Source organism: Oryza sativa, chromosome 6 (assembly GCF_034140825.1).
Source record: "Oryza sativa Japonica Group chromosome 6, ASM3414082v1".
NCBI lineage: Eukaryota > Viridiplantae > Streptophyta > Magnoliopsida > Poales > Poaceae > Oryza > Oryza sativa.
In genome coordinates, this window is record NC_089040.1 from 23925416 (window position 1) to 23949928 (window position 24513).

Below are 24513 nucleotides of genomic sequence, written 5' to 3' on the forward strand. Positions count from 1 at the left end.
AAGCGTGATAATCCGTCGTTGGTTCAAAACAACGGTCCTAGCCTTCCGCTGAATAGTCTTGACAGAGCAGCATATACCACACACAGTTACAGGTAGGCTTCAATAAAACGCAACCTAAAGCCCCGTTAAAAGCGGAGCATGAGGGATCCATCTGGTCAGCCAGCAAGGCCAGTAGAAAAAAAAAAACAGAGAGAAAACTGTGCTTTAAGCAGGAAACTAGGAAGGTTTGTGGATGGGAACCATGGGAGCTACCCGTTCCGGCCTTCTGGCACTAGCCATCCTCTGCGCATCTCTTTGCCTTGCACTGGTGGACAGCTCTGACGCAAGGGAAGCTCCGCACAACAGTCCTGAAATTTTTACATTTTGATCCTTTTTGAAAACTTATTTTACAAATAGACCCCAAAAAAACTTAAACCGGAAATGGTCCTTTTTGGGACGCCAGAGTGGCTGGCGCCGTACCCCAACATGGCGGCGCCAGCCACACTGGCGCCGTGCCAGTGCCACCGTGGCAATAGGGCTGTCGTGGAGGTGCTGACTAGGCCGAAAGGGGCGCTAGCCAGAGTGGCGCCGCCCCTCATACCACGGCGCCAGCATGGCTGGCGCGCCCCTCCTCTGCGGGCCCCACCAACTTTCTCCCCCCTCAAAATTTTCGCCCTGTTCTGCCTCCGGGCAACGGCTGGCGCCCCCCCAGACCGCGGCGCCAGGGTGGCTGGCGCCCCCCTCCTCCCCCCATTGAAGCCCTTCTGCCTCCGGGCCTCGGCTGGCGCCGCCCTCATGGACCACGGCGCCAGGGTAGCTGGCGCCGCCCTCCCCCCAGCTCGAAACCCTTCTGCCTCGCGGCACTGGCTGGCGCCGCCCTCCCCAACCGCGACGCCAGGGTGGTTGGCGCCGCCCTCTGCCTCCCTGCAAATTGAAGATCCATATTACACAAATGTACCAATTCACAGTTCGCAATTCAAATCATAATTCACAGATTCGTACAGACTAAAACAAGTTCCAATTGCACAAATCACAATGCCAAAAGTCCATCACATAGTCCATCACATATTCCACACATCAAACAATGCCAAAAGTCCATCACATATTCCACACATCAAACAATGCCAAAAGTCCATCACATATCCCACACATCAAACAATGCCAAAAGTCCATCCTATATTCCACACATGAAACAATGTCAAAAGTCCATCACATAGTCCTCACATAGTCCATCACATTTTATATCACATAGTGCACCACATATGTCATACTACCAACCAATAGATTAACTTCATACAAATCACTTCTTCCGTTGGCGCCGAATTGCTTGCGAGCCCGGAGTGTACCTACATTTGAAAATCCAATGTTTAAAACATTTTAAAAACAAAATAAGGGAAATCAAATAACATTTGAGAATGGTAAGCTCATTTTACCTCTTTTTCGCTGCCCGAGTGGATCGCAAGTTGTATTGCGTGGGTTGCGTCCCTTGAGGCGCGTCGGGAAGCTGCGACATGTCTATATGCGACATGTCTATCTCCTCGGCGTCTGGTGCGACGTAGTCCTCATCCTCCTCGTCCTCATCGTCATCGTCGTCGCTAGGTGGAGCCGGCGCCTTCCCCTTTCTCCTCCCTTGCTTAATGCGTGACGAGGACGAGCCACCAACTCCTTCACGCTCTTCTATCCTGATGGAGTGTCGAGCGGTACTTGGACGCGCGGATAGAGGTAGTGGTGGTGGTAGTCTCCGCGGTTGGTACACGTCGTCCAATCCAACCGACCTGCAACCTAATCTTGCTGCAAGTTTCTGGCACCTTTGACGAACTTTCTGCATTTCAAAAAAAAACAAGAAGTTTGTTAGGCATAACTCAAGTAATGCAAAGTGCTAAATAAATTTTACCTCTAAAACATTGCGGAGTGTGTTCTCCGTGTCCTCACCACCCCTCGGAGCTTGGAGGGCATGCCCCATTTCATTCACACTCCTGAGGAGCTCTCTCGACTGAAAGCGTGAGAAGATATATGTTAGGGTCTAGGGTGCAAATGGAAATAACTTTGACAAATGCAAGAAAACTTACGCCTCTGTCTCTAAGTGGGGCGTGCTCCATTTGATATCCAACTCTAGTCTGGACATCATAGGGATTCCGCCCCTCATCGGAGTCGCGGTCATCCTCTATGTCGGCTTCCGTTCAAGTAGGGCGGAGGAACAGTCTATATGTCCTATGCAGCCAACGAAGGTACTCTGAGAAAATATGATTTTGGTGTATAGTCTCGATGTACCTGTCATTCCTTCCGGCTGTCCTCCATTCATCAATGTATCTATTATGCTCTAGCCCCCAGTCTTTCACCTTCTTTGTTCTCACCCTGTCATACCTAGACAAGTAGAAGGTGATGAAACAATAGTGAGCATCGACAAGGGTTAAATGGTACAAAATTGAACATTGACAATGAAAGCAAACAAAGATAAGAAATATTTACTTGGGTAATTCAACTCCAGTTGAGATGTCCTCTACCGGCCAATCTTGTTTCTTCCCGAACTGTCGCATGACACGGTGCGGAAGGTGGTACTCAACTGCCCAGAAACAAATCAATGGGCACTGGTACATGAAATAGTCAGAGTTTCGATTGCACATCGAGTTCAGGGTCAGGCTTGAAGCCTCATTTGTGTGGTATGGTAACCACTCAATCTGCAAAAGTTGAAGAGATGTCGTTGGTTAGTATCTCAATTAAAGAAGTAAATGTCTAACTAGAAGTGATATTGGAAGTACTTACATGTTGAGGCTGTAAGCAGTCCATCTCATTGACATAATGCTTATATGCCACATCCCGGTGAGCATGTGCAGTGGCAGTACTCTCAAAAAGGTAGGCCACTGTCTTCTCCATATCTGGCTCATTGTAGGGCCAAGGAGTGAAGCTTTGCCTCCACTTAGGCCTTCCAACCGGTAGTCTTAACCACATCCACAGCTGAATCAATAGCACACAACCACTCATGTTGGATGATGGTGCCTGACGACAACAGGCCTCACAGAGCTCTCTATATGTCCACGCCAACACTGTTGAGCCCCAACGGAAACGGCCTAGATCACCAAGGTTGGCGACCAAAGGAATCCATATCGCCGAAGCAATGTCACCCCCAGCATCAGGAAACAGAACCCCTCCCAACAAGTGCAAGATGTATGCACGGGCATAACACTCAACACGCCATGGCTCAGCGTCGTCGTCAAGATGTGAGAAGTTCTGACTCAGCCAAGACAGGGGTATTCCATTCTGCTTCTTCTTCCCCCCTTGCCCCTGCTCAATGTTCAGTGGAATGCCAAACAGCTGCTCCACTTGTGCACGCCATCCAGGAGTCTCTGTCCTGCCCGTCACGGCATGCCCCCGTAATGGGAGGGCCAAGATCATAGCCACATCCTGTAGAGTGATGGTCATCTCACCACTGGGGAGGTGGAAGCTGTGTGTCTCAGGCCTCCATCTGTCCACAAGTGCTGTCAACGCAGGAGCGTTGAACACTGGCATTCCTCTGCTCACGACCAAGGCCACCCCGAGCAACCCGGCCGCCCTTAGGTACGGGATGTACCTATCGTCGAACACTGGAGGGGCATGAGCTCTGACTCAGAGCGGTTGAAGTACCTGCATTAGCAATTGTAAATCAATTAGTTAATATAATGTCAAATACACGCTACCGATACATATGCACAAGTGAATCAATGCCGATTCATACCCTCCCCGCCTCGATCGCAGCCTCGCGATGACGGGCCTCATAGTACGCCTCCAAGGCTGGGTAAGTCGGCGGTTGTCCCTCCTCGGCCATCCTACATGAAAAAGTAATAAATTCACCGTTAGTTACCAATGTGACATACATTAAAAGAAAATGAATGCGAGAACATGAGTAGGAAAACAAAATATTTACCTCCCTAACACTTATATTTTTTTTGGACTTCTTCTTTTTTGGACGCTTAGGACACTTAGTTTTCTTGTGACCCTCCTGGTGACACAACGAGCATCTATTTTGCACCGGCGCAGCATCAAGTTGAACGCATGAAGGTGGTTTCCTTCCAGAACCACCCAGACCCGAGTCCATTTCATTCTTGAATCGTTTCGATCTCCTCTTCCCTCTTGTTTTAATCTTCAAATTTGGGTCAGCAACAAATTCTTCACCATCGTACGGTGGCCACTGTGTGGGGTCGAGGTATGGCTCAAAGCGACTTGCCCATGTGTTCACAACGTGTAACGCCCCGATTTTCGTTCGGGATTAAAAATCATTAAATAATGCATTTTCTAGAAATTAAATAAAATTTAAATCAATTTAATCAAGTGAAAATATGGAGGAAATTAAATTTTCCTTTAAAAATTATTGGCCGGGAATATTTTGTAATATTCTTTGCGCCCTAACATACTCTCCAGAATTTTCCGTGAGTTTTCGGAGCTCAAGAAGTATTTTTAAAGTCACAAAGATCATTTAACTCAATTTAAATAAAAAAAGAAAACAAATAAAATCCCCTCCCCTCCCTTTTGGGCTTGGCCCAAGCCTTCCCCTCCTCTCCCGTGGGCCGCGCGCCTCCTCCCTCTCTCGGCCGGCCCGCGCCTTGTGAAAGTCTACTTTACGTCCCCTGGTTTCCCTCCTCTCTCTCCATCCGGCCGACAGGTGGGACCGTGGGCCCCACCCGTCAGCTCCTCCTCCTACCTCTCGCCGGCCAACCCCAACTGCCATTGCCGCCCACGTCGCCGCAAAATCCGGCGCCCACCCGCACCAGAGCTCGCATCCAACGACGTGGGCACGATCACCTCCACGTCTTCCACCATTTCCCCCACTCGTCCCACAAAAACCAGTGCTGGCCGAGCCGCCACCACCCCACGTCGGCGCCCCACTTCCCCGCCAACGCCGCCCCACTCCCCCTCGAAATCCGCCGCTCCCCGGCCCTCTCCTCGTCCCCTTGAGCTATAAAATCAATCCCCGTGGCCTCCTCTTCCTTTTTCCCCATTTTCCCGAGTCCCCCCGCCCTCTACCGTGCTCTCCACACCGATCCCCATCGCCGCCGCTCGCCGGCGATCTCCAGCCGCGCGCCACCGCTGCTCCACCCACCGCCGCGCCAATCCGCCACCACCGTCGGCTTCGCGTCGCCGTGCCGCAGCCCGGCCTCTACTCCATTTCCCCTCTCCGCCTCCGGAACACCGCCGCCTCGTGCACCACCTCTCTCCCCCTCCGCCGCCGACTTCAGCCGCCCACCATCGTCGCTCTCGTCGTCGCCGCACCTCGCCATTCGCACCATCGGCATCGCCGTGCCGAGCTCCACCCCGGCATCCACTCCGTTCTCCCTTCCACCCCCGCAGCGCCATTTCCACCGTCGACCCGAGCTTTACCACCGCCTACCGCCTATGGCTGCCTCTAGCCGCCATCCTCAACCACCTCAAGCCGCGCCACTGCCTCTGTTAGATCCACCACCGCGAGGGCAAGCCCGGCCGCCCATCCCTTTTTCCCTTCCACCACCAGAACCACCTCCCCACCACGCCACCCTACCGGCCACCTTTTTCCGCCTCCGGTCGCCATTCGCCATCACCCCGGCTGCCGCCGCGACGCGCCAGCCGCATCGCCTCCCTCGCCGCGTCACGCTCTTCCCCGGCCGCCGCTCGACCGACACCTTCCACCGCCGGGAGCCCCTCCGTGTTGTCGACCCGAGGAGCACCGCCGCCTCCCTCCGCCGGCTGCTCTCGCCGTCGCCGTGCCCCTCGATGAGCTCCGCCACCTCCCTCTCCCTCTCTGCCTCCGCTTCCTCTTGCCGCTTCCCACGCTGCGCGCCGCCGCCCTCTGTGGTCGATCGGGCCAGCCCCGGCTGTGCCCGTGCTCGGCCATCGCTCTCCTCAGCCGCCCGATCGGCTTGGCCGACCTGGGCCATCCAACCCGTGGACCGGCGGTGGACCGTCCTTGTGGTCCCGGTCCACGGTGGACCGCCTCCTCGTCTCGCTGACGTGTGGGGCCCGCCTATCGGCGCCGGCCTCACTTGATGACGTCAGCGGCAGCCTTTTTCCTTTGTAAAAATATTTAATAATTGCGCAATAATTCGTAATAATTCTAGAAATTCATATAAATGGCTCAAAACTTCTAAAATTCATATCTAATTCATTCGAACTCCGAATTGAGCCATTCAACTTGCAAAATTCATCTAAAATTGAGCTCTACATGTTTGTTTACTTTTTATGTACTGTTTCCTTGGTTTTTATTAAAGTTTTTCCTCGTTTTGCGTGCCAGCGTGTAGAATCCGTCGTTTCGGAAGTCCGCGGTCGCGAGGAAAAGAGTCTGGAAGATTGTTTCGAAGAAGCAAGGCAAGTCACACATTCCCCTTGTGCATTTTGATCCTAATTTACAAATGTTTTATCGTTTGCAAATAAAATTGCATGTCTTGCTAATTACATGGGATCCGGGTATTACCTATCTGCTCGCTTGTGCTATGTTTACTTGATATCTGTTCTTTGTCAACCTTGGGTAATAAATCGACTAGCTCATGTTACTTATGTGACCTAGCTAGAACTTTATGCTTAGCCATGCTTAATTACCACTAGCTCAGTTGATGGGATAATTACAGTATTAGACCTTTTTAGTATCAGAATGAGCTGCGTGCTCAAGACATCTGGCCATGTTTCATGGTCGTAATTATCCAACTAAAATGCGACTGAATGGTGGGTTGTGGGTGCATGGTTTTGATGGTCGCGCCCATGGCAGTTAAGGACCGGTTCGCGGGAAACCCTGGAAGAATTCCTCGTACTTTCCACAAGCCAGCGTGGGCAACGGCTGGGCTTGTAGTGTAGCTTTCCTCTAGCTGACGCATCCAGGCAAGGGTGGGCGTGATGTAGCGGGGCGGGCCCTGCGACGGCCTCTGTCGCTTCCGGATTCACCTAGGCACGAGAGGGGACTGCCCGTTGCCCGCTGGGGACAGGGGTGAAACCTGAGGTGTGGTGTGCTTGGCTAGAGGGGGTTATGCGAAGGGTCCTGTCACGGCCTCTTTCCGGTATGTCGTGGTGGCATGTCGGCGCACGGTAACGTGTCGTGAGGCTGTGTCTTGTGGGTACAGTTGTACACCTCTGATCAGAGTAAAACTATTCGAATAGCCGTACCCGCGGTTATGGGCGGTTCACCAGATTCACCGTGATTAGTCCCACCCTAATAAATCGACCCAATGCACTGTAGTTCAGGTGGGTTGGTTGAGCCTGTTCAACGTGGTGTAGCGTTGATCAGTGGATATTTAATGCTACTTTAATTACTCAATAGTTTTACTGCTTTGCTCAATAAAATGTTTTACAACCGCCTTTATGCAAATAGCCACAAACCGTCCTTGTATCCCCTTGCACGTCTGCATCATTGGTGTGGCTTGCTGAGTATGGTGGTTGTACTCAGCCTTGCTATTATTTCCCCTTTTCAGAAGTGTAGTGCTTCTGAGCTGAAGACGAAGTTAGAAGACCAAAACTCAGACCCCAGTTGAGTTTTGCCTGTGGAGTGGAGCTGAAGCCCCGCTAGGATCGTCTTTTTCCGCTGCTGCTGCGTTTGTTTCGGTATAAGGACTAAGTGCCTCTTCTGTAAGTATTTTACGCTTTATTTACGTTTGGAACTATATATTACTTGTCGTTTTGTGTACCCTGGCTGGTCCTGGACAGGGATTTAATACACAAAATAGTCTGGAAATTTGGGCTAAATTTTTGGGCGTGACACAACGGCTCTTGAAGAGAACTGATATGGCATTCGGTTGGGAGATTCCTCATCAATTGTATGAATCAGATAAACGTGTATAAGATGTGAGCAAGGCATATGGTAGAGCAATGGCCTTTGGCAAGAACATGAGTTCCCCTCACCTTCAACTTTGAAGGCTCTTGCGCTGAATCTAACACCACCACGCGTTATACCACCCCTCTCTGTGACCTCGTATGTCTTTTTCTGCTTATCGAAACACCTTGCAGTGTGTTTGTTCGCCTTACTTTTTTGCACCTTCATCTTACTATCAACCTTGGTGGACCAACGCTGCCCTAACTGGACTTGCTTCAAAGCTTCATCATGTTTGTTCACAAAGTAGTCATTGCACTTCATGAACGTAAATGATACTATGGCCATCACTGGAAGCTTATGAACACCAACTAGCACGCTATTGAACTGTTCGGCCATGTTGGTTGTCATGTAACCCCACCGGCGGCCATTTCTATCGTATGCACGAGACCACTTATCTTTATCCAACAACTTATCTTCAAACCATTTACGAGGACCTTCGGGAATACGCTGCCTTAGTGCCTCAACATCCCTCTCAAATATCCACTTCTCGTCAATCTGACATATTCTTAGGAGCTCTTTTGTCTGATGCTTGTCCGCACCGGCCTTGTGGAAATTAGCACTGAAGTCCCTCATGCACCACCGGTGGTGAACCGGTGGCAATCCTGGAACAGGAGTCGTCATGGCATTCATTATACCAGCATGTCGATCTGAGATAATACAAACCTCCCTATGCGGCCCAACCACAACCCGTCGGACAAGATCGATAAACCAGCACCAGTCTCGTGAATTCTCTTTCTCCACCAAGGCAAAAGCTAAAGGTACAAGTTGGTCCTCCGCATCAGCTGATAATGCAGTCATCAAGGCACCACCGTATTTCCCAGTTAGGAAGGTTGCATCTATAGCTAGTATTGGCCTACAATGCTTAAAAACCTCAATGAAGGACCAAAGCACCAGAATGCACGCATAAAAATTTTCTTGGTCACTCCATCAATGTTGACAACCCTATCAGGATGAGTATCGATGTGGTAGACCATACTGGGATTCCTCTGCTTAATGGCTTGCAGCAAAGTGGGCAAACGGACATACGCTTCACCCCATTCACCGTAAATGAGCTTCATAGCCTCCTCTCGTGCCCTCCAAGCCTTGCCATACTTCACCCTATACTGGAAAACCTCAAATATATACAAAGCTAACACAGAAGCAGAGAGTGTAGGTTGCAGTTTTATGGCATTGCATAACCTATTTGCTATGAACTTTGATGTCAGCTGCCGGTGGCTCCCTGAACCTTCGGCAGTAGCACAACTATGTTCCTTACCTACCCGTGATATCCTCCACGTGCCACTAGACCTCTTAGTTGCATGGACCTTCTATTTGCACCGTGGGTTTTCACATTTAACAGTGTACCTCCTATTTGCGGCAGAATTGACAACACGGTATGGACGATGGTGCACGATGGCGTACTCCTGGAGCCATAGCTTCATTGCGACCATGGATGGGAACTCTAAACCCTTTCTGAGACCATCCACCTGAAATGGTTCTGACAACTGATCTAGGTTGATGCCGCCATCTAGTAGTGCACCATGGGCATGTGTTAGGTCCCTAAACTCAGGAATGTCCGGCTTCCTCCCAAACACCTTCTCAAACGCACAACATTCCTCTAATGCTAACTTGGCATTATTAGTAAGTGGAGGAAATGGACGGTCATCATCAGAGTCTTCAGCAAATTCAACATCATATTGCTCAACACTTGCCTCCTCGTCAACATCATCTCTATTGACTTCTACTGAGACAGAATCGTGACCACCACTTAATTCGACATCAAAGTAATCATCTGGATTCACATATTGGCCTGCTACTTCTGTCGGGTATTCAGGGTTGACTCCATACGACGACCAATGAACACTCGCCGACAAATGTTCACTTAGATCAAGCCCCTCTGGTACTAACTCCCTTTTCATCTCCCTCGCTGCATCCACATCATCAGTACCGCAATGTCTCTTTGATGGTCCTGCCTCCCATAAATTATTTCCAAGCAAAGGTCTCTTCTTCTCTCCTTCCCCCTCCAAGTCTTCTCGTACCAACTCAGTCTTACTTGCACCCCCTCCACGACGAGAATAATATGTCACAAAATTCTTCTCAACGTAATGATAAGAAGGAGATTTGTTTAGATCCAAATTTTCTACGGTACGAACTAACTTTGATGCAAACACCTCTAGAGATCTAAACTGAGACTCTTTTACCAAATCAAAGTAAACTTCCCATTCCAACTGACCTATCACATTTAATATATACTTATGCCCTTGACCAATATCGTATCTCCCATAAAAACGAATCTCCACATTATCCTCGGTCCATCCAAGAACTTCTTTCACTCGTGACCTTAGTTCATCTAGAGTTGGGTAGGTGGGAAACAAAATGGTCTTCAATGACATATCCTCAAACTCAACATGTGCACCAACATAAGGTTCCACCACTCTATCACCGTAGTAAACACGAATAAGTCTATCCATCTACACCAAAACATCAAATGTAACTTTGCAACGAAAATTAAATCTTCATTCCTAAACGTAGTCCAAACCGACATATTATAACCAATGCATAACTTAAATTGTCCTAAAGCTACTACTCCAAAAAAATATTTAATCCACCTACAACTATCAACAAGTTTACTAGTGCATTACACATCGAAATATTACAAATACTCCGTCATACAACCCAACCTAGTTCTAGTTAACTATAATCAATTTATATAATGCAACCAAAATTTTCACCTTCATATAATTAATGGTTAAAAGTTTAACCTATAGACTATAGCATCAAGTCCATCAAATTAAAATTACTTTCATGCCTCAACCATAATTTTTCATCCATCCATCCAACCAAACCATCCAAAAATTAACATTACCACATATATGGTTAAAAAAATCGTGACACCAATGAGTACATTGCAAACATGTAGCACTACAACAAGCCAATCCTAAGAACAAATGCTAAAAATCACAAATTTGGGTAAAAAAGGGGTTCTAGGGTTACCCACCGATCTACAAATTCAACCAATAAAAACGAAAAAAAAGAGGGGTGAATGAAGGAGTCTACCTTTCTCTTCGATTTCCAAAAAAAAATCCCGCGAAAAACGAGTTCAAATGGAGTGAATTTGAGGTGGGGAGGTGAGGAGGAGAGAGAGGGGGAGAGCTGCTGCTGCTCAGCTCGGGCTGGTGCTTGGGCGAAAATGGGAGTGGGGAGGAGATAGGTGGTGGGGCCCATGGGGTTTAAGGGGTCGGCCCACATAGGAGGGGCGCGCCAGCCATGCTGGCGCCGTGGTATGAGGGGCGGCGCCAGTGTGGCTGGCGCCCCCATTCTGCTCAGTCAGCACCTCCACGACAGCCCTAGTGCCACGGTGGCACGAGCACGGCGCCAGTGTGGCTGGCACCGCCATGTTGGGGTACGGCGCCAACCACTCTGGCGCCCCAAAAAGGACCATTTCCGATTTAAGTTTTCCCAGGGGTCTATTTGTAAAATAAGTTTTCAAAAAGGACCAAAATGTAAAAATTTCAGGGATTCCATCAGGACGGGACGGGATCCCTTTCACCCCCTTGCCTATCAAAGAGGAGAGAGAGCTAAGCGCCTTAGCCGTGAGGAGGAGGTGGCTGCCGGCGAGGGCCGGGGAAGAGGACCCGCTCGGCGAGATGTGGACACGGCCATCGGCGATGAGCCCTGCGCATTAAGCTCCCGCGGCATCGAGGACCTCGTCTGCGTCGTGTCGAGGCAGCGGCGCATCGCGGCCAAGCCGGCGGCAGGGGAGACATCGACGAAGAGAGGAGGGGCAGCGGTGGCCGGAGCCAGGGGACGGAGGGGCGGCGATAGCGGTGGCCGGACCCCGGGGAGGGAGAGACGGCGATGGCTGGAGCCAGGAAAGGGAGCGATGGTGGTGGCTGGAGCCAAGGGAGGGAGGGCGGTAGTGGTCGTCGGCTTCTAATACCCAGTAGAAATCACCTGATATCTGGTAGGTATCGCCTGATACCTCGCAAGTATCACCTTCTACATGATAAGAATCGCATGATACCTGGCAAGTATCACCTGATACTTCGCAAGTATCACATGATACATGATAGAAATCGTCTGATATCTTGTAGATATCACCTGATACCTCGCAAGTATCGCCTGATACCGGTTAGATATCATCCCGTCCCAACAGGATTCCATTATATAGCAGCCCCCTTGGTTGCTCCGTTTTTACATGCTAGGAGGGTGTCAACGCCAAAAGTTGGTATGCCCCGAAAATTATCATCAGCCTAGAGTCAATATTCGCTTCAGAGTTCTGGAATAGGTCGATGGAAACATCAGTCACCAACAGTTAGATTCTCGATGGATTCGGTTCAGAAAATTAATCAATTAAAAGAAACTTATCTAAAAGAGACTGAGTTCAAGGACGATGCGACATGACAGTTTATCTATTAATTAGGTAGAGTTACTTATTTCCTTTTATTTTCAGGAAAGATTATTTAGAGCCCGATCATGACTTGTATCTTTTATTTTATCTATAGGAATGTTTGTGTCTTGTCCAATAAGGACTAATATCTACCGATGGGTATAAATATGTAGATTCGGGGTCCCTGTAATCTATCTCCACATATCAATATATATACTAGGTGACAACTGTAGCAGCATATAACTGTTGCAGTTTTGTAATAATTTCCCACGCTATTATTACAGCAAACTGAAACATGTCGCTAATGTTGCAGCAAACTGATAGTTTTGTCACTAGAGTTGTAGTTTTCCAAAATTTACTCTTATATTATCATTGGTTGATTGGTTGATTGCTCAAGTTTTTCCATTATATTTATATCGTCATTTATCCAAGTGTCAGAATCAATATCTCAGACCCCTATCGATATCTGCTAGCATCATTACATCAGTTTGTTAGCTGGTCGGCTATTTGATCATCAATTTATATATCTTGTCAGTTACAGGATCAAACTAACTGGCATGCCCGCATCTCATCAAAATTTAGGACCTGCACTAGAGCTAAGCAAATCTCTCAGGCCTTCATGTGTTTCCACATAGTTCACGTAAACGCAGATTTGGCACCATCAGCCGGATGCGAATTTTTCATCAGCAGGGGAAAGGTATCCAATCGTAGCTACCGAACACAACCTTATTTGTCTTAGTCAAAACATTTATATCTTTATCATTTATCATATGCTTCAATAACTTATATAGTTTATCATGTGTTTCTTTAGATTCACCATGAGAAATACTAAATCTATTTTACTCCTTCTGAACTGTTTCATTTTATCACTTAATTAAGCGCTCTAAACTACTATGTTCTCATTTTAACAACACCACCCTCCCCAAAAAAAAAAAAAAAATCCCCACCACACATCACTCTTCTTTATTTCTCTTTACATGAGTCGTATTTTAAGTTGAGCTTTTTTTAAAAGCCATACATGATACCATTATCAAACTTTTAAAATATTTAAAAAAAATTCATGATTTTTTGCTTGAAATTTAAAACCTTGATATTTAAATAAATCTTAAAACCTATGCAAATAGTGATAAAAAATTAAAAATATTTAAGTGTAGGTCTTTTCGAATGAAATTAATGGATAAAGATAAAAAAAAGTTTACTTACGACATTAAATGAGAAGTAACGAATTGGTTGGAGTACTAGAAACCACGCGTTTAGATCGTGAGAACAACATTAGTACGGTCAGTCAAAGTCTTCTTTTCGGGAGAAAAATCAATCAGGTTAAATGTGATTGGCATCTCGTTATCAATGTTTGAAGCCCTGGAGGCCTGGACGATGGCTGCAAAATAATTTGGCGCATGCTCCATCGAGTGGCATTAGCATTGACTAACAGATTTCGCCAAGTCAATCCTAGATTAGTTTGTTATTCAGTAATCCCTCCATCCCAAAATTGGCGGACCCAGAATTTGAATCTAGGGTAGACCTAGAAAAAAAAATCCAAATACAATACAATATGATTCGACATAAAATCTGGTAAACGATACGGTATATAACTTTAAATGGTTCAATACAAATAAAAAATAACAAATAAGTTTAAATCTTACCTAAATGACAATGTAAATTGTGTCTTCATCAATTGGAGCATCAACTACAGCAGGAACAGACGACCCTTCATCCACTGGTGGGATTGGTAGATCACAAGATGCAACTTTTTTTGCTTCATGCTTCTGGAAAAGTAACGCAATGCTTTCTTATCCATATGCCTCAATCTCCTGACAACCATCAAACCATGTAAAAATGTCATATGATTTTTATTGTTGCACACAATTTTGTGGTAATCTATTGATATGGCATACGACTAGAAATCTAAAACTTGATTATTGAAGGGGATAGTACTGGTCGTCTACTACTACTAGAACTCTAGAATGGGGGGAGGGGCTGAGGAAGTGCTCACTGCTCATCGAAGAGGGAGTGACGCCGGGCGCTGGCGGCGCCACGGCGGGCACGCGCGTCGGGCGGAAGGCCGCCAGTTGGACACGGTCATGCGGGACACAGCGCGGCGGCGCGAGTCGCGACGGGAAGGCGCTAAGGTGGGCAGGCCCAGCCGCCAAGGCTAGGGCGCGCCGGCGAGGGGCGGAGAGGGCGCGAGCGCGCGAAGCCAGCGGCGCCATGGCGGGGCGCGCACATCGGGTGGGAGGTCGCCGGCTAGACGCGGCGCCACGGCGCGAGTCACGATGGAAGGCGAGCAGGCCCAGGCCAGGGCGCGCCGGTGAGAGGCGGAGTGCCACTGCACCGTCGTAGCCTCGCGGGACGTGACCACACGGGAGCGCCGGAGCGATGGCGTTGCTGCCGACTGCCGTGCTAGCGCAGTGGTGCCGTCGGGAGTGGACTAGGAGACAGGGAGAGACGGAGAATGAGAGGCCAGGACTGGAGAGTTAGGGGCTGTTTGGCAGGACTCCTCTCCAAGAAAATAGCTCCATCTCCAAGTTTTTTTTGCCAAACACGAGTAGTGGAGTAGCTCTGGCTCTTAAATCGCAGCTCCATCTCTAGGAATATTCTGGAGCTCCTCAAGGGGTACTCCACCAAAACCTGGAGTCATATGTCCTCATGGAGATGGTAAAAAATTACCCACCATTGCCATTGGTTAAAAAAAACGATTCGCTTCTATTCCACAGTACCGCCCCGTTCCCGTTCCTCATTCGTGAAAAAAATGATTCCACCAGAGCGCCGCCGAGTCTGCAGGCAGATCGCCGCCGCCGCCAACCCTAGAGCCGCCGCCACCGAGATGGCTGGATCCGCCTCTGTCCAAGATGGATCCGGCCTAGAGGAGGAAGTCCCGGCCGCCGAGATGACCATGGGCGCCGGACTGGAGCATGGCCACGGGCGCGGCTTCCCTCCTCCCGCAACCGGCCAGGGGCGCGGCTGCCCGCCTCCTGCTGCCGGCCAGTGGCGCGGCCAGGGGCGCGGCTGCCCGCCTCCCGCTGCCGGAGCCGCCCTGCACCCGCCTCCTGCTGCCGGAGCAGCCCTGGGGCGCGGCTGCCCGCCTCCCGCTGTCGGAGCCATCCTGGGGCACGGCAGCCCTGCCGCCGGAGCCGCCGTGGGGCGCGGCTGCTCACCCGCCGGCGTCGCACTGGGGCGCGGGTCCCAGCCGACCGGCGCTGCCCAGCAGCAAGCTCGTCCCCCGCGTACTGGAGCGACGAACCAGGTAATTACTTGTCTGATATTTGGATGACATCCAATGGTATAACCTCATGTGCTTCGTGTATGATATGAAGAAGCTAGCTAATTTGGGTTGTAGTCAAAACCATAAGCATATGGATGAAGTATTACCTTCTGTTATGTGATATATTTTTTATTTCAGAAAGCTAAAATCGTCCATTTATTTGCATCTTGAAAACTATAAAATCTCTAATTTGACTGGACAGGGTGATTCAATGGAATGGATTGATGAGCATACTACCATTGTTTGTCAATTGTTTGCCCAACAAGTGGTGAAAGGAAATAGGCCAAATACCCATTTGAACTCCGTAGGCTATGACGAAGTGATCCAGTTGTTTCGCCAAATAACTGGAATTGAGTTGAGTAAGCGACAGCTCAGGAATAAGTGGGATAAGATGAAGCCTGATTTTGTGGCATGGCAAAAATTAATGAGGCAGCAAACTGGAACAGGATGGGATCACTCAAGAGGTGTGATTGTAATGGATGATGAGTGGTGGAGAAAGGCAAAAAAGGTGAATTAGCTTTATACCTGCCCCTTAATTATTAACTAGAATTAGCTTGCTTCTAACACATTGTTTCATGGTTGAAATTGAATAGGATATTCCTGGATGCGGCAAGTTTAGGAAGAAACCCTTGCAGAATGTAGATGACCTTAACATTATGTTTTCTGACATTATTAATGATGCATCCGATCATTGGAATCCTATGAGTGAGAACCCCATCATACCTGAGCACATGACTGAGGAGGTCCAGGAAGATAATCTTGTAGTTGATGATGAAGAGGTCCAAGAGACCCCCATGGAGGAAATGAATGACGAGGCCCAGGAGTGCCATGAGGTTTCTCCTTCCATTGGTATTGGAAAGAGAAGATCTCGGGCTGTTCTTGACAAAGGCAAGAAATCAAAGATAGGGACAGCACTTGTTATTCAAGAACAAATCACCAAGATTGCTGAGTCAGCCTCCTCTTTCACATCAAAAAAGTCAAATGAAGTAACCGTGCAACAAATCATGGATCTAGTTTTGGATTGTGGGGCAGATTATGGTAGTGATGAGCATTTTATTGCTATAGAGTTATTTGTCAAAAAGGACCAAAGGGACATGTTTATGACCCTACCAAATAAAGAGTTTAGGTTTAATTGGCTTAGGAGAAAGTACAATGCCAAGTATGGAGCATGATCCATACTTGCTGTTATGCAGGCCTTCTTGTTATTTCATAATTTCTCCCATTTGAAATATTTGTAATGGATTTGGTGTAATAATAGTACTGTTAGACTCATGCTTGTTTGTCTGATTGAATGGATTTGGATGAAGGCTGGGAAAAGAAATGGCATCTACAGATTGATGTCACTTGGATGAAGTTTTTTTTTTTCTGTGATTGTGTTAAGTTAATTAGTATAATTTAACAAGTGCTGTGATGGCGTCTACAGATATAATATATGTTAAGTTTATTTTTTATACTATTTGTAACAAGTGCTGTGATCTAACAAGTGTTGTTCTCTTTTTTTTTGGCCTGCAGGTGACTGACAGTGAAAGTGAGAGTGAGTCAGGGGACTCTACTGATGGTGACCTTGTTCTGGAAACTTGTTTTAGGTGGTGCCCAAATAGCTCAAGTTTATGCTGATATGTACCTTCACAAAAATCCACCAAGGACATCAATTCTTAGTGGCATGGGATGGTTGCTAGAGACATTGCGGACTCCTGGTGAATGTCATTCACAGCTTCGTATGAACACAGATCTTTTTTTGGACCTAAATGATTTGTTGGTGCAAAGGTATGGACTCGAACCATCCCTGCATATGAGTACTCATGAGATGCTTGCAATGTTTCTGTTTACATGTGGTGGAAATGAGTCCAATAGGAGAGCTCAAAATAGGTTCAAACATTCTGGTGAAACCATTAGTAGAAAATTTGATGAGGTTTTAAATTCTTTGATGGCCATGGCAAAAGATTACATTCGACCAAAAGATCCCAATTTTCGTTCGGTTCATAAGAGGATAAGAGATGATAGAAGAACTTTTCCCCATTTCAAAGATTGTATTGGTGCTCTTGATGGAACTCATATCCGTGTGTCATTGTCACCTGATGAGCAAGTTAGATATATTGGAAAAACTGGAATTCCCACTCAAAATGTGCTTGCCGTTTGTGACTTTGACATGCGTTTTACTTATGTTGCAACGGGTCAACCGGGAGCTATGCATGACACAAGTGTTTTATACAATGCATTAAGAGTGGATGAAAAATTCTTCCCTCATCCTCCACAAGGTACCACACTTGTATTATGCTCTCTATTTGTGCTAACTGTGCATGTGTTACTAAAATGTATCAATAATCATACTATGCTATCTTTTGTAGGCAAATACTATGTTGTTGACGCAGGATATCCTAATCGTCCCGGTTATCTTGCTCCATACAAAGGTGAGAGATACCATTTACCAGAGTGGCACAGAGGTATGGAACCCAATACTCCAATGGAAAAATTCAATCGTGTGCACTCTTCCATCCGCAATGTTATTGAGCGATCATTTGGATTACTAAAAATGAAGTGGCAAATTCTGTACAAGATGCCGTGCTACCCCATGTACAAGCAAAAAATGATTGTTGTGGCTGCTATGGTCCTTCATAATTACATTCGTGAGCATGGAGGTGAGGATCCTGATTTTGCTAGGTTTGATCGTGACCCTAATTTTATTCCAACAATACCAGAACGGTACAACAAATACGCAGTTCCTCGAACGGCATCTGATGAGTCAACTCCCGAAAGAAGTGCAGGAACTATGGATCTCTTCCGTGATGAACTAGCCACCGCTTTATCAATTTCTTGGCGCTAGATTTGTAAGACATAAGATGATAATGTATCTTTGTTGGACTTCAATTATGAACCTTTGATTAAAATGTGGTACCTTGTGCGGATTTTGCTCCCAACTCGTTTCTCAATTGCGGCAGATTTGCATGTGTTCCATTAAGATGTAAAATAAATATTACGATAAAAAAATTAGCTACTCGGAGGTGCAATTCCCTAGTACAGTAGCAGCATTGCCATGCGTGTTGCTTTGCACTGTGACTGTGCGCTCTCCAGTCTACTGTGTAGCTCGATCGTGGCCGTTTTCGCGTTTTGCTGCAACATTACCTCTCGCAGCAGGATTGAAATAGGTGCTTGCATCGTCTTGAAAAAAGTCTATTTTATAATTTTTTTATTTTTTATTATAAAAAAATTAGCTATTCGAGCTAATTTTGTACCGTTCTTGAAATAGCTACTTGTATCGTCTTGCAACAAGTCTATTTTGTAATATATTTTATTTTTTATTATTGTTATGGCTGTGAGAAATATTAAACATCACTATATATTAGTAATCAACATCCATACAAGATCCATGGGCAAAACAGTCCTTTCACTCCTCCTACCAAATCTGGAGCTGGACCATATGTATTATTACCCAAACAGGTGCTAGCTCCAGGAGCTCCCGGTGGAGAAGATTTCCTGGAGAGGAGCTCATTTTTTTTGTAGAGGAGCTCTCCCAAACAGCCCCTTAGGGTTTTTTTTGTTAGGCCATACTTTTTTGATGGGCCAAGAAAAATGAATATCTAGTCTTTTCTAGGCCAAATTCTAGGGTAGTCCTGGGCCTACATGGACTACCCTTTGGGTTCGCCACTGCCAAAATATAAAGAGTTTTGGTTAGGACATATCCTACTATTACGAATCTGGACAAACTGATGTATCTCATCCAACCAAAACTCTTTCAGCCCCATTGTTTCGTTTATTTGTGGAATAAGCCAAACGGCATATTTGCAGACTAAAAAGTAAATTGTGAATAAACTTTTAATATGTGTTCTTAGCGATCTAAAAGCAAAGGCTGAAAAATAAACTTCGATGAAAACCAAATTTAAGGTTGAAAATTCAAATTTTGGCTGATAAACATAAGCATAAGCGAAAAGATGAGGCCCTTTATATTTTTTAAATGGAGGGAGTACTAACAGTACTTAGTATACTGAGTAGTACTCCTACTCCACTTCAGTAAGGATCATAGGACCAAAAGGAAAAGACTAGTGGCTCAGTTTGAAATAAATTATTGGATAGATTGTTGTCACGGATTATCTATTTAAGTATAGTGATAAAGTAAATATTTTAATAAATAAACTTAACAACTAACTTAAAGTGATCTAGACAAAACAGTAAAAGATATTATTTTTAAAATAATGTACTTTTAAAGTATGGGACAAATAATCTGGTTCAACGATCCAATACGTAATATGAACAATTTGTGCTTCCTTCGTTTCAACTTCGAGTACTGATAGCTCTTAAATAGTTATAATAATATAAAGTAGAGTTTAATGAATATGTTTAGAATTTAATATGCTTTATTAATAATATGGTAATTTTAATTAAGTATTTAGAAAACCTTTAAAGAAAATGAGTTGTCAAAAGTTTGAAGATTAATGGTGTACAATAACAATTATTTGGAAAGATGAGTTACAGTAAATTTCAACTCACACGTATTGGTGTGCCGAATCGTCGATGGATCACGGATGTGGAAGTGATTATCGACCCTTTTTTGTTAACCTTCCAAATAATTTAGCTCAGACTTTGTACCCTCACAGTGACTTGTACAAGCGTTTACTCCAATTACTCCCAAACAATTCAAGCCACTTTTTAGACTTCCTTAAAAAAAGTAACTTTTTTTACTGGGATAATTGAAGCATGTTCAGTTCCAACTTCTACAAAAGCATGCATCATGCCATCCTCCAAGTTCCCACCATTCTCTCAAAAACGAACAGCAATGGCTGCTTTGAGAGTCTTCTCTACAGGCGTCATTTGCCATCTTATATTTCATTTCCTTTTCTTCCAGCCATTAGCCATCAGTGATGAAACTGAGACTGATCGAGACGCTCTCCTTTGCTTCAAGTCGCAGCTCTCAGGTCCAACTGGAGTTCTAGCCTCATGGAACAATGCATCCTTGTTACCCTGCAACTGGCATGGAGTCACATGCAGCAGGAGAGCTCCTCGCCGTGTTATCGCCATTGATCTCCCATCCGAAGGCATCATAGGCTCAATATCACCTTGTATTGCCAACATCACCTCTCTTACAAGGCTGCAACTATCAAACAATAGCTTCCATGGCGGCATACCGTCTGAGCTTGGCTTCCTGAACGAACTCCAGAACCTCGACCTCAGCATGAACTCTCTGGAAGGTAACATACCATCAGAACTCTCTTCATGTTCACAACTTCAGATCCTAGATCTGCAGAACAATTCCCTGCAAGGTGAGATTCCACCTAGTCTAAGTCAATGTGTGCATCTTCAACAAATTCTCCTTGGCAACAACAAGCTCCAAGGGAGCATCCCCTCTGCTTTTGGGGACCTTCCTAAACTGAGTGTACTTTTCCTGGCAAACAACAGACTTTCAGGTGACATACCACCCTCTTTGGGCAGTAGCCTTACACTCACATATGTCAATCTTGGGAAGAATGCTCTTACCGGAGGGATCCCAAAGCCCATGTTGAATAGTTCATCTCTCCAACAACTCATTCTCAATAGCAATAGTCTCAGTGGAGAACTCCCAAAGGCTCTACTCAACACGTTGTCACTTAACGGCATTTACCTCAACCAGAACAATTTTTCCGGTTCTATACCACCTGTTAAAACCGTCTCTCCACAAGTTCAATATCTTGATTTAGGAGAAAACTGTCTCACAGGAACAATACCTTCCTCTCTGGGGAACCTTTCCTCCCTACTTTATCTTCGCCTTTCACAGAATTGTTTAGATGGGAGCATACCAGAGAGCTTAGGACATATTCCAACGCTACAGACATTGATGTTGACTTTGAACAATTTCTCTGGGACAATTCCACCACCCCTCTTCAATATGTCATCCCTGACATTTCTTACTGTGGCAAATAACTCACTCACCGGAAGATTACCTTTAGAGATCGGCTATACACTCCCAAACATTGAAGGCTTGATTCTATTAGCAAACAAGTTTAAGGGCTCAATTCCAACCTCTCTTCTCAATTCAACCCATCTACAAATGCTTTACCTAGCTGAAAACAAGTTAACTGGAATCATGCCATCCTTTGGATCACTGACAAACTTGGAGGACCTTGATGTGGCATACAACATGCTAGAAGCAGGCGACTGGGGCTTTATCTCGTCACTTTCAAATTGCACAAGATTGACTAAGCTGATGTTGGATGGGAACAATCTTCAAGGAAACCTGCCAAGTTCTGTTGGCAATCTATCTAGTAGTCTCCAACGGTTGTGGCTAAGAAATAATAAAATTTCCGGACCTATACCACAAGAGATCGGCAATCTTAAGAGCCTCACTGAGTTGTACATGGATTACAATCAATTGACTGGAAATATATCTCTAACAATCGGAAATTTGCACAAATTAGGCATTCTGTCCTTTGCTCAAAACAGACTCTCTGGTCAAATCCCAGACAACATTGGGAAACTTGTTCAGCTGAATTATCTAAATTTGGATAGGAACAACTTGAGTGGAAGCATACCTCTGAGTATAGGGTATTGTACTCAACTCGAAATACTCAACCTTGCTCACAATTCACTAAATGGAACAATACCAGAGACAATCTTTAAAATTTCTTCACTTTCAATGGTGTTAGACTTGTCATACAATTACTTGTCCGGAAGCATATCAGATGAAGTAGGCAACCTTGTCAATCTGAATAAGCTTATCATTTCATACAACAGATTGTCTGGAGATATCCCATCCACTCTTAGTCAATGCGTGGTTCTAGAGTATCTTGAGATGCAAAGCAACTTCTTTGTAGGAAGCATTCCGCAAACATTTGTGAACATGTTAGGCATCAAGGTGATGGATATATCTCATAACAACTTATCGGGAGAAATTCCACAGTTTCTAACGTTGTTGCGTTCTTTGCAAGTTCTCAACTTATCATTCAATAATTTTCATGGAGTGGTGCCAAGCAGTGGTATTTTTGCCAATGCTAGTGTGGTGTCAATTGAAGGAAATGACCATCTGTGCACAGAAACTCCAACGACAGGTATGCCTCTTTGTTCAAAATTGGTTGACAAGAAAAGGAACCATAGTAGGTCATTGGTTCTAGTCCTAACGATAGTAATACCAATTGTTGCTATCACTTTCACTTTATTATGCCTTGCAAAAATTATTTGTATGAAGAGAATGCAAGCAGAGCCACATGTACAACAGCTGAATGAGCACAGGAACATAACATATGAAGATGTTCTAAAGGCCACAAATAGATTCTCTTCAACTAACTTACTTGGCTCAGGATCATTTGGTACAGTTTATAAGGGCAATCTGCATTTTCCTTTCAAAGAAAAGGGCAATCTGCATCTTCAGGAAGAACATATCGCCATCAAGATTTTTAACCTTGATATCCATGGATCTAATAAGAGCTTTGTTGCCGAGTGTGAAACCCTACAAAATGTCCGCCACCGAAATCTCGTGAAAATTATTACTCTATGTTCTTCTGTGGATTCAACTGGGGCAGACTTCAAGGCTATAGTGTTCCCATATTTTCCAAATGGGAATCTAGATATGTGGTTACATCCAAAATCCCATGAACATAGTAGTCAAACAAAGGTTCTGACTTTAAGACAGAGAATTAATATCGCCTTGGATGTAGCATTTGCTTTGGATTATCTTCATAACCAGTGTGAATTGCCATTAGTACATTGTGATTTGAAGCCAAGCAATATTCTGTTGGATAGTGACATGGTTGCACACGTCAGTGACTTTGGCCTAGCAAGATTTGTATACACAAGATCGAATGCACATAAAGATATATCAACAAGCTTGGCTTGTCTAAAAGGATCTATTGGATATATTCCACCGGGTGAGATAAGCTAATTTGTAAGTTGTTCATTCTATTTATGGTACACATGGTGTCTGGTTTCTAATTTTATGATTTCTATAAATCTGAATGCAGAGTATGGTATGAACGAAGATATCTCAACCAAGGGTGATGTCTACAGCTTTGGAATCCTTCTCTTAGAAATGGTAACAGGTAGCAGTCCTACCGATGAAAATTTTAATGGTGACACAACCCTGCATGATTTTGTTGATAGAGCATTGCCCGATAATACTCACGAGGTTGTTGATCCCACAATGCTACAAGATGATATCAGTGTAGCCGATATGATGGAGAGGTGTTTCGTTCCATTGGTTAAAATAGGACTCTCATGTTCAATGGCATTGCCTAGAGAGCGGCCAGAAATGGGGCAGGTTTCTACCATGATTCTTAGAATCAAACATGCAGCCTCAAACATGGGTGTCAGATGAGGCAAATTAAGATTTGGCAATTTCATGTATAGAAGAATAGTAATGTAACATATTAGTAGCTTTTCTTTTCCCTTTTTTTTTTTGAACCAACATAATTAGTGGCATTAGCATTCGTGCCACATTCCTTTTAACTCTTCAAATTGAATAACTACAAGCGCAGTTCAAGCAACCAGAGCTAAATCGATTAGCACAACTAGCATCAGATTGAAGCCAACTGGATGTTCTAGAGGCTGATTTTGTGTCAGATTGGGACCGAGACATCCGATTCGGGCATGAATCAAGCGCGAAATTCGCCCAATCAGAAGTAGAGCAGAGTGTAGATGGATGCACATTCAGATCGATCTAGCTAGCGCAGCCTAATCCAGCCCAAAATCCCAACCACAAATCAATCAGACAGACGGATGAGTGAATGAGCGTGTACCTCATGGTCGCGGAAGCCCTGGTTGTGGCGCCGCCCGCGTGCTGCCGCTGCTTGGACAGTTGGGCCTCGGCGGCCGCGTTTCGCCGCCACAGCTCGTTCCGCTTCGTCTCGCGCTAGCAGCCCAGCACCTCGGCCGGCACCGCCGCTCGCCGACGAGCCCTGGCAATCGCCGGTGTCGCCGGCCGTGCGGTGGATGGACGGACCACAGCGAGCTTTTTTTTTCTTTTTTTTAAAAAAAATCACAACCGTCAATCAAGCACAAGTAGACACGGAGGTAAAAAAGACGGTGACGGGGCACGGCGAGCTTTTTCTTCTTTTTTTTTTCTTTTTTTCTCTTTGAAAGATCCTTATTACTACTTTCTTTTACCTTTTTTTTTTTGTCATTTTCATTTTTCTAGAT

The 24513-nt window shown here is 45.6% G+C and overlaps 2 protein-coding genes across 4 annotated transcripts; one reads left to right on the forward strand and one right to left on the reverse strand.

Annotated features, from left to right (window-relative positions):
• Positions 1-1082: 1082 nt before the first annotated feature.
• On the reverse strand, positions 1083-24363 carry LOC107277593 (uncharacterized). Of its 3 annotated transcripts, none has more exons than XM_066311849.1 (11): positions 24114-24363; positions 19900-23110; positions 13796-13963; positions 3881-13674; positions 3692-3782; positions 2743-3600; positions 2449-2657; positions 2049-2343; positions 1874-1972; positions 1413-1801; positions 1083-1325 (listed from the first exon to the last, which is right to left on the reverse strand). In XM_066311849.1, the coding sequence occupies exons 8-11, from the start codon at positions 2076-2078 to the stop codon at positions 1280-1282; spliced, it is 564 nt and encodes a 187-aa protein (XP_066167946.1). In that variant the 5' UTR covers positions 2079-2343; positions 2449-2657; positions 2743-3600; positions 3692-3782; positions 3881-13674; positions 13796-13963; positions 19900-23110; positions 24114-24363; the 3' UTR covers positions 1083-1279. The 3 variants fall into 2 exon arrangements, 1 of the variants encoding a protein (XP_066167946.1); XR_010742167.1 differs by having other exon boundaries at positions 19900-22828.
• On the forward strand, positions 20141-23834 carry LOC107276401 (receptor kinase-like protein Xa21). Its single transcript, XM_015786889.3, has 2 exons — positions 20141-23246; positions 23340-23834. Exons 1-2 carry the CDS (start codon positions 20141-20143, stop codon positions 23690-23692), a joined length of 3459 nt encoding a protein of 1152 aa, XP_015642375.2. The 3' UTR covers positions 23693-23834.
• Positions 24364-24513: the final 150 nt, after the last annotated feature.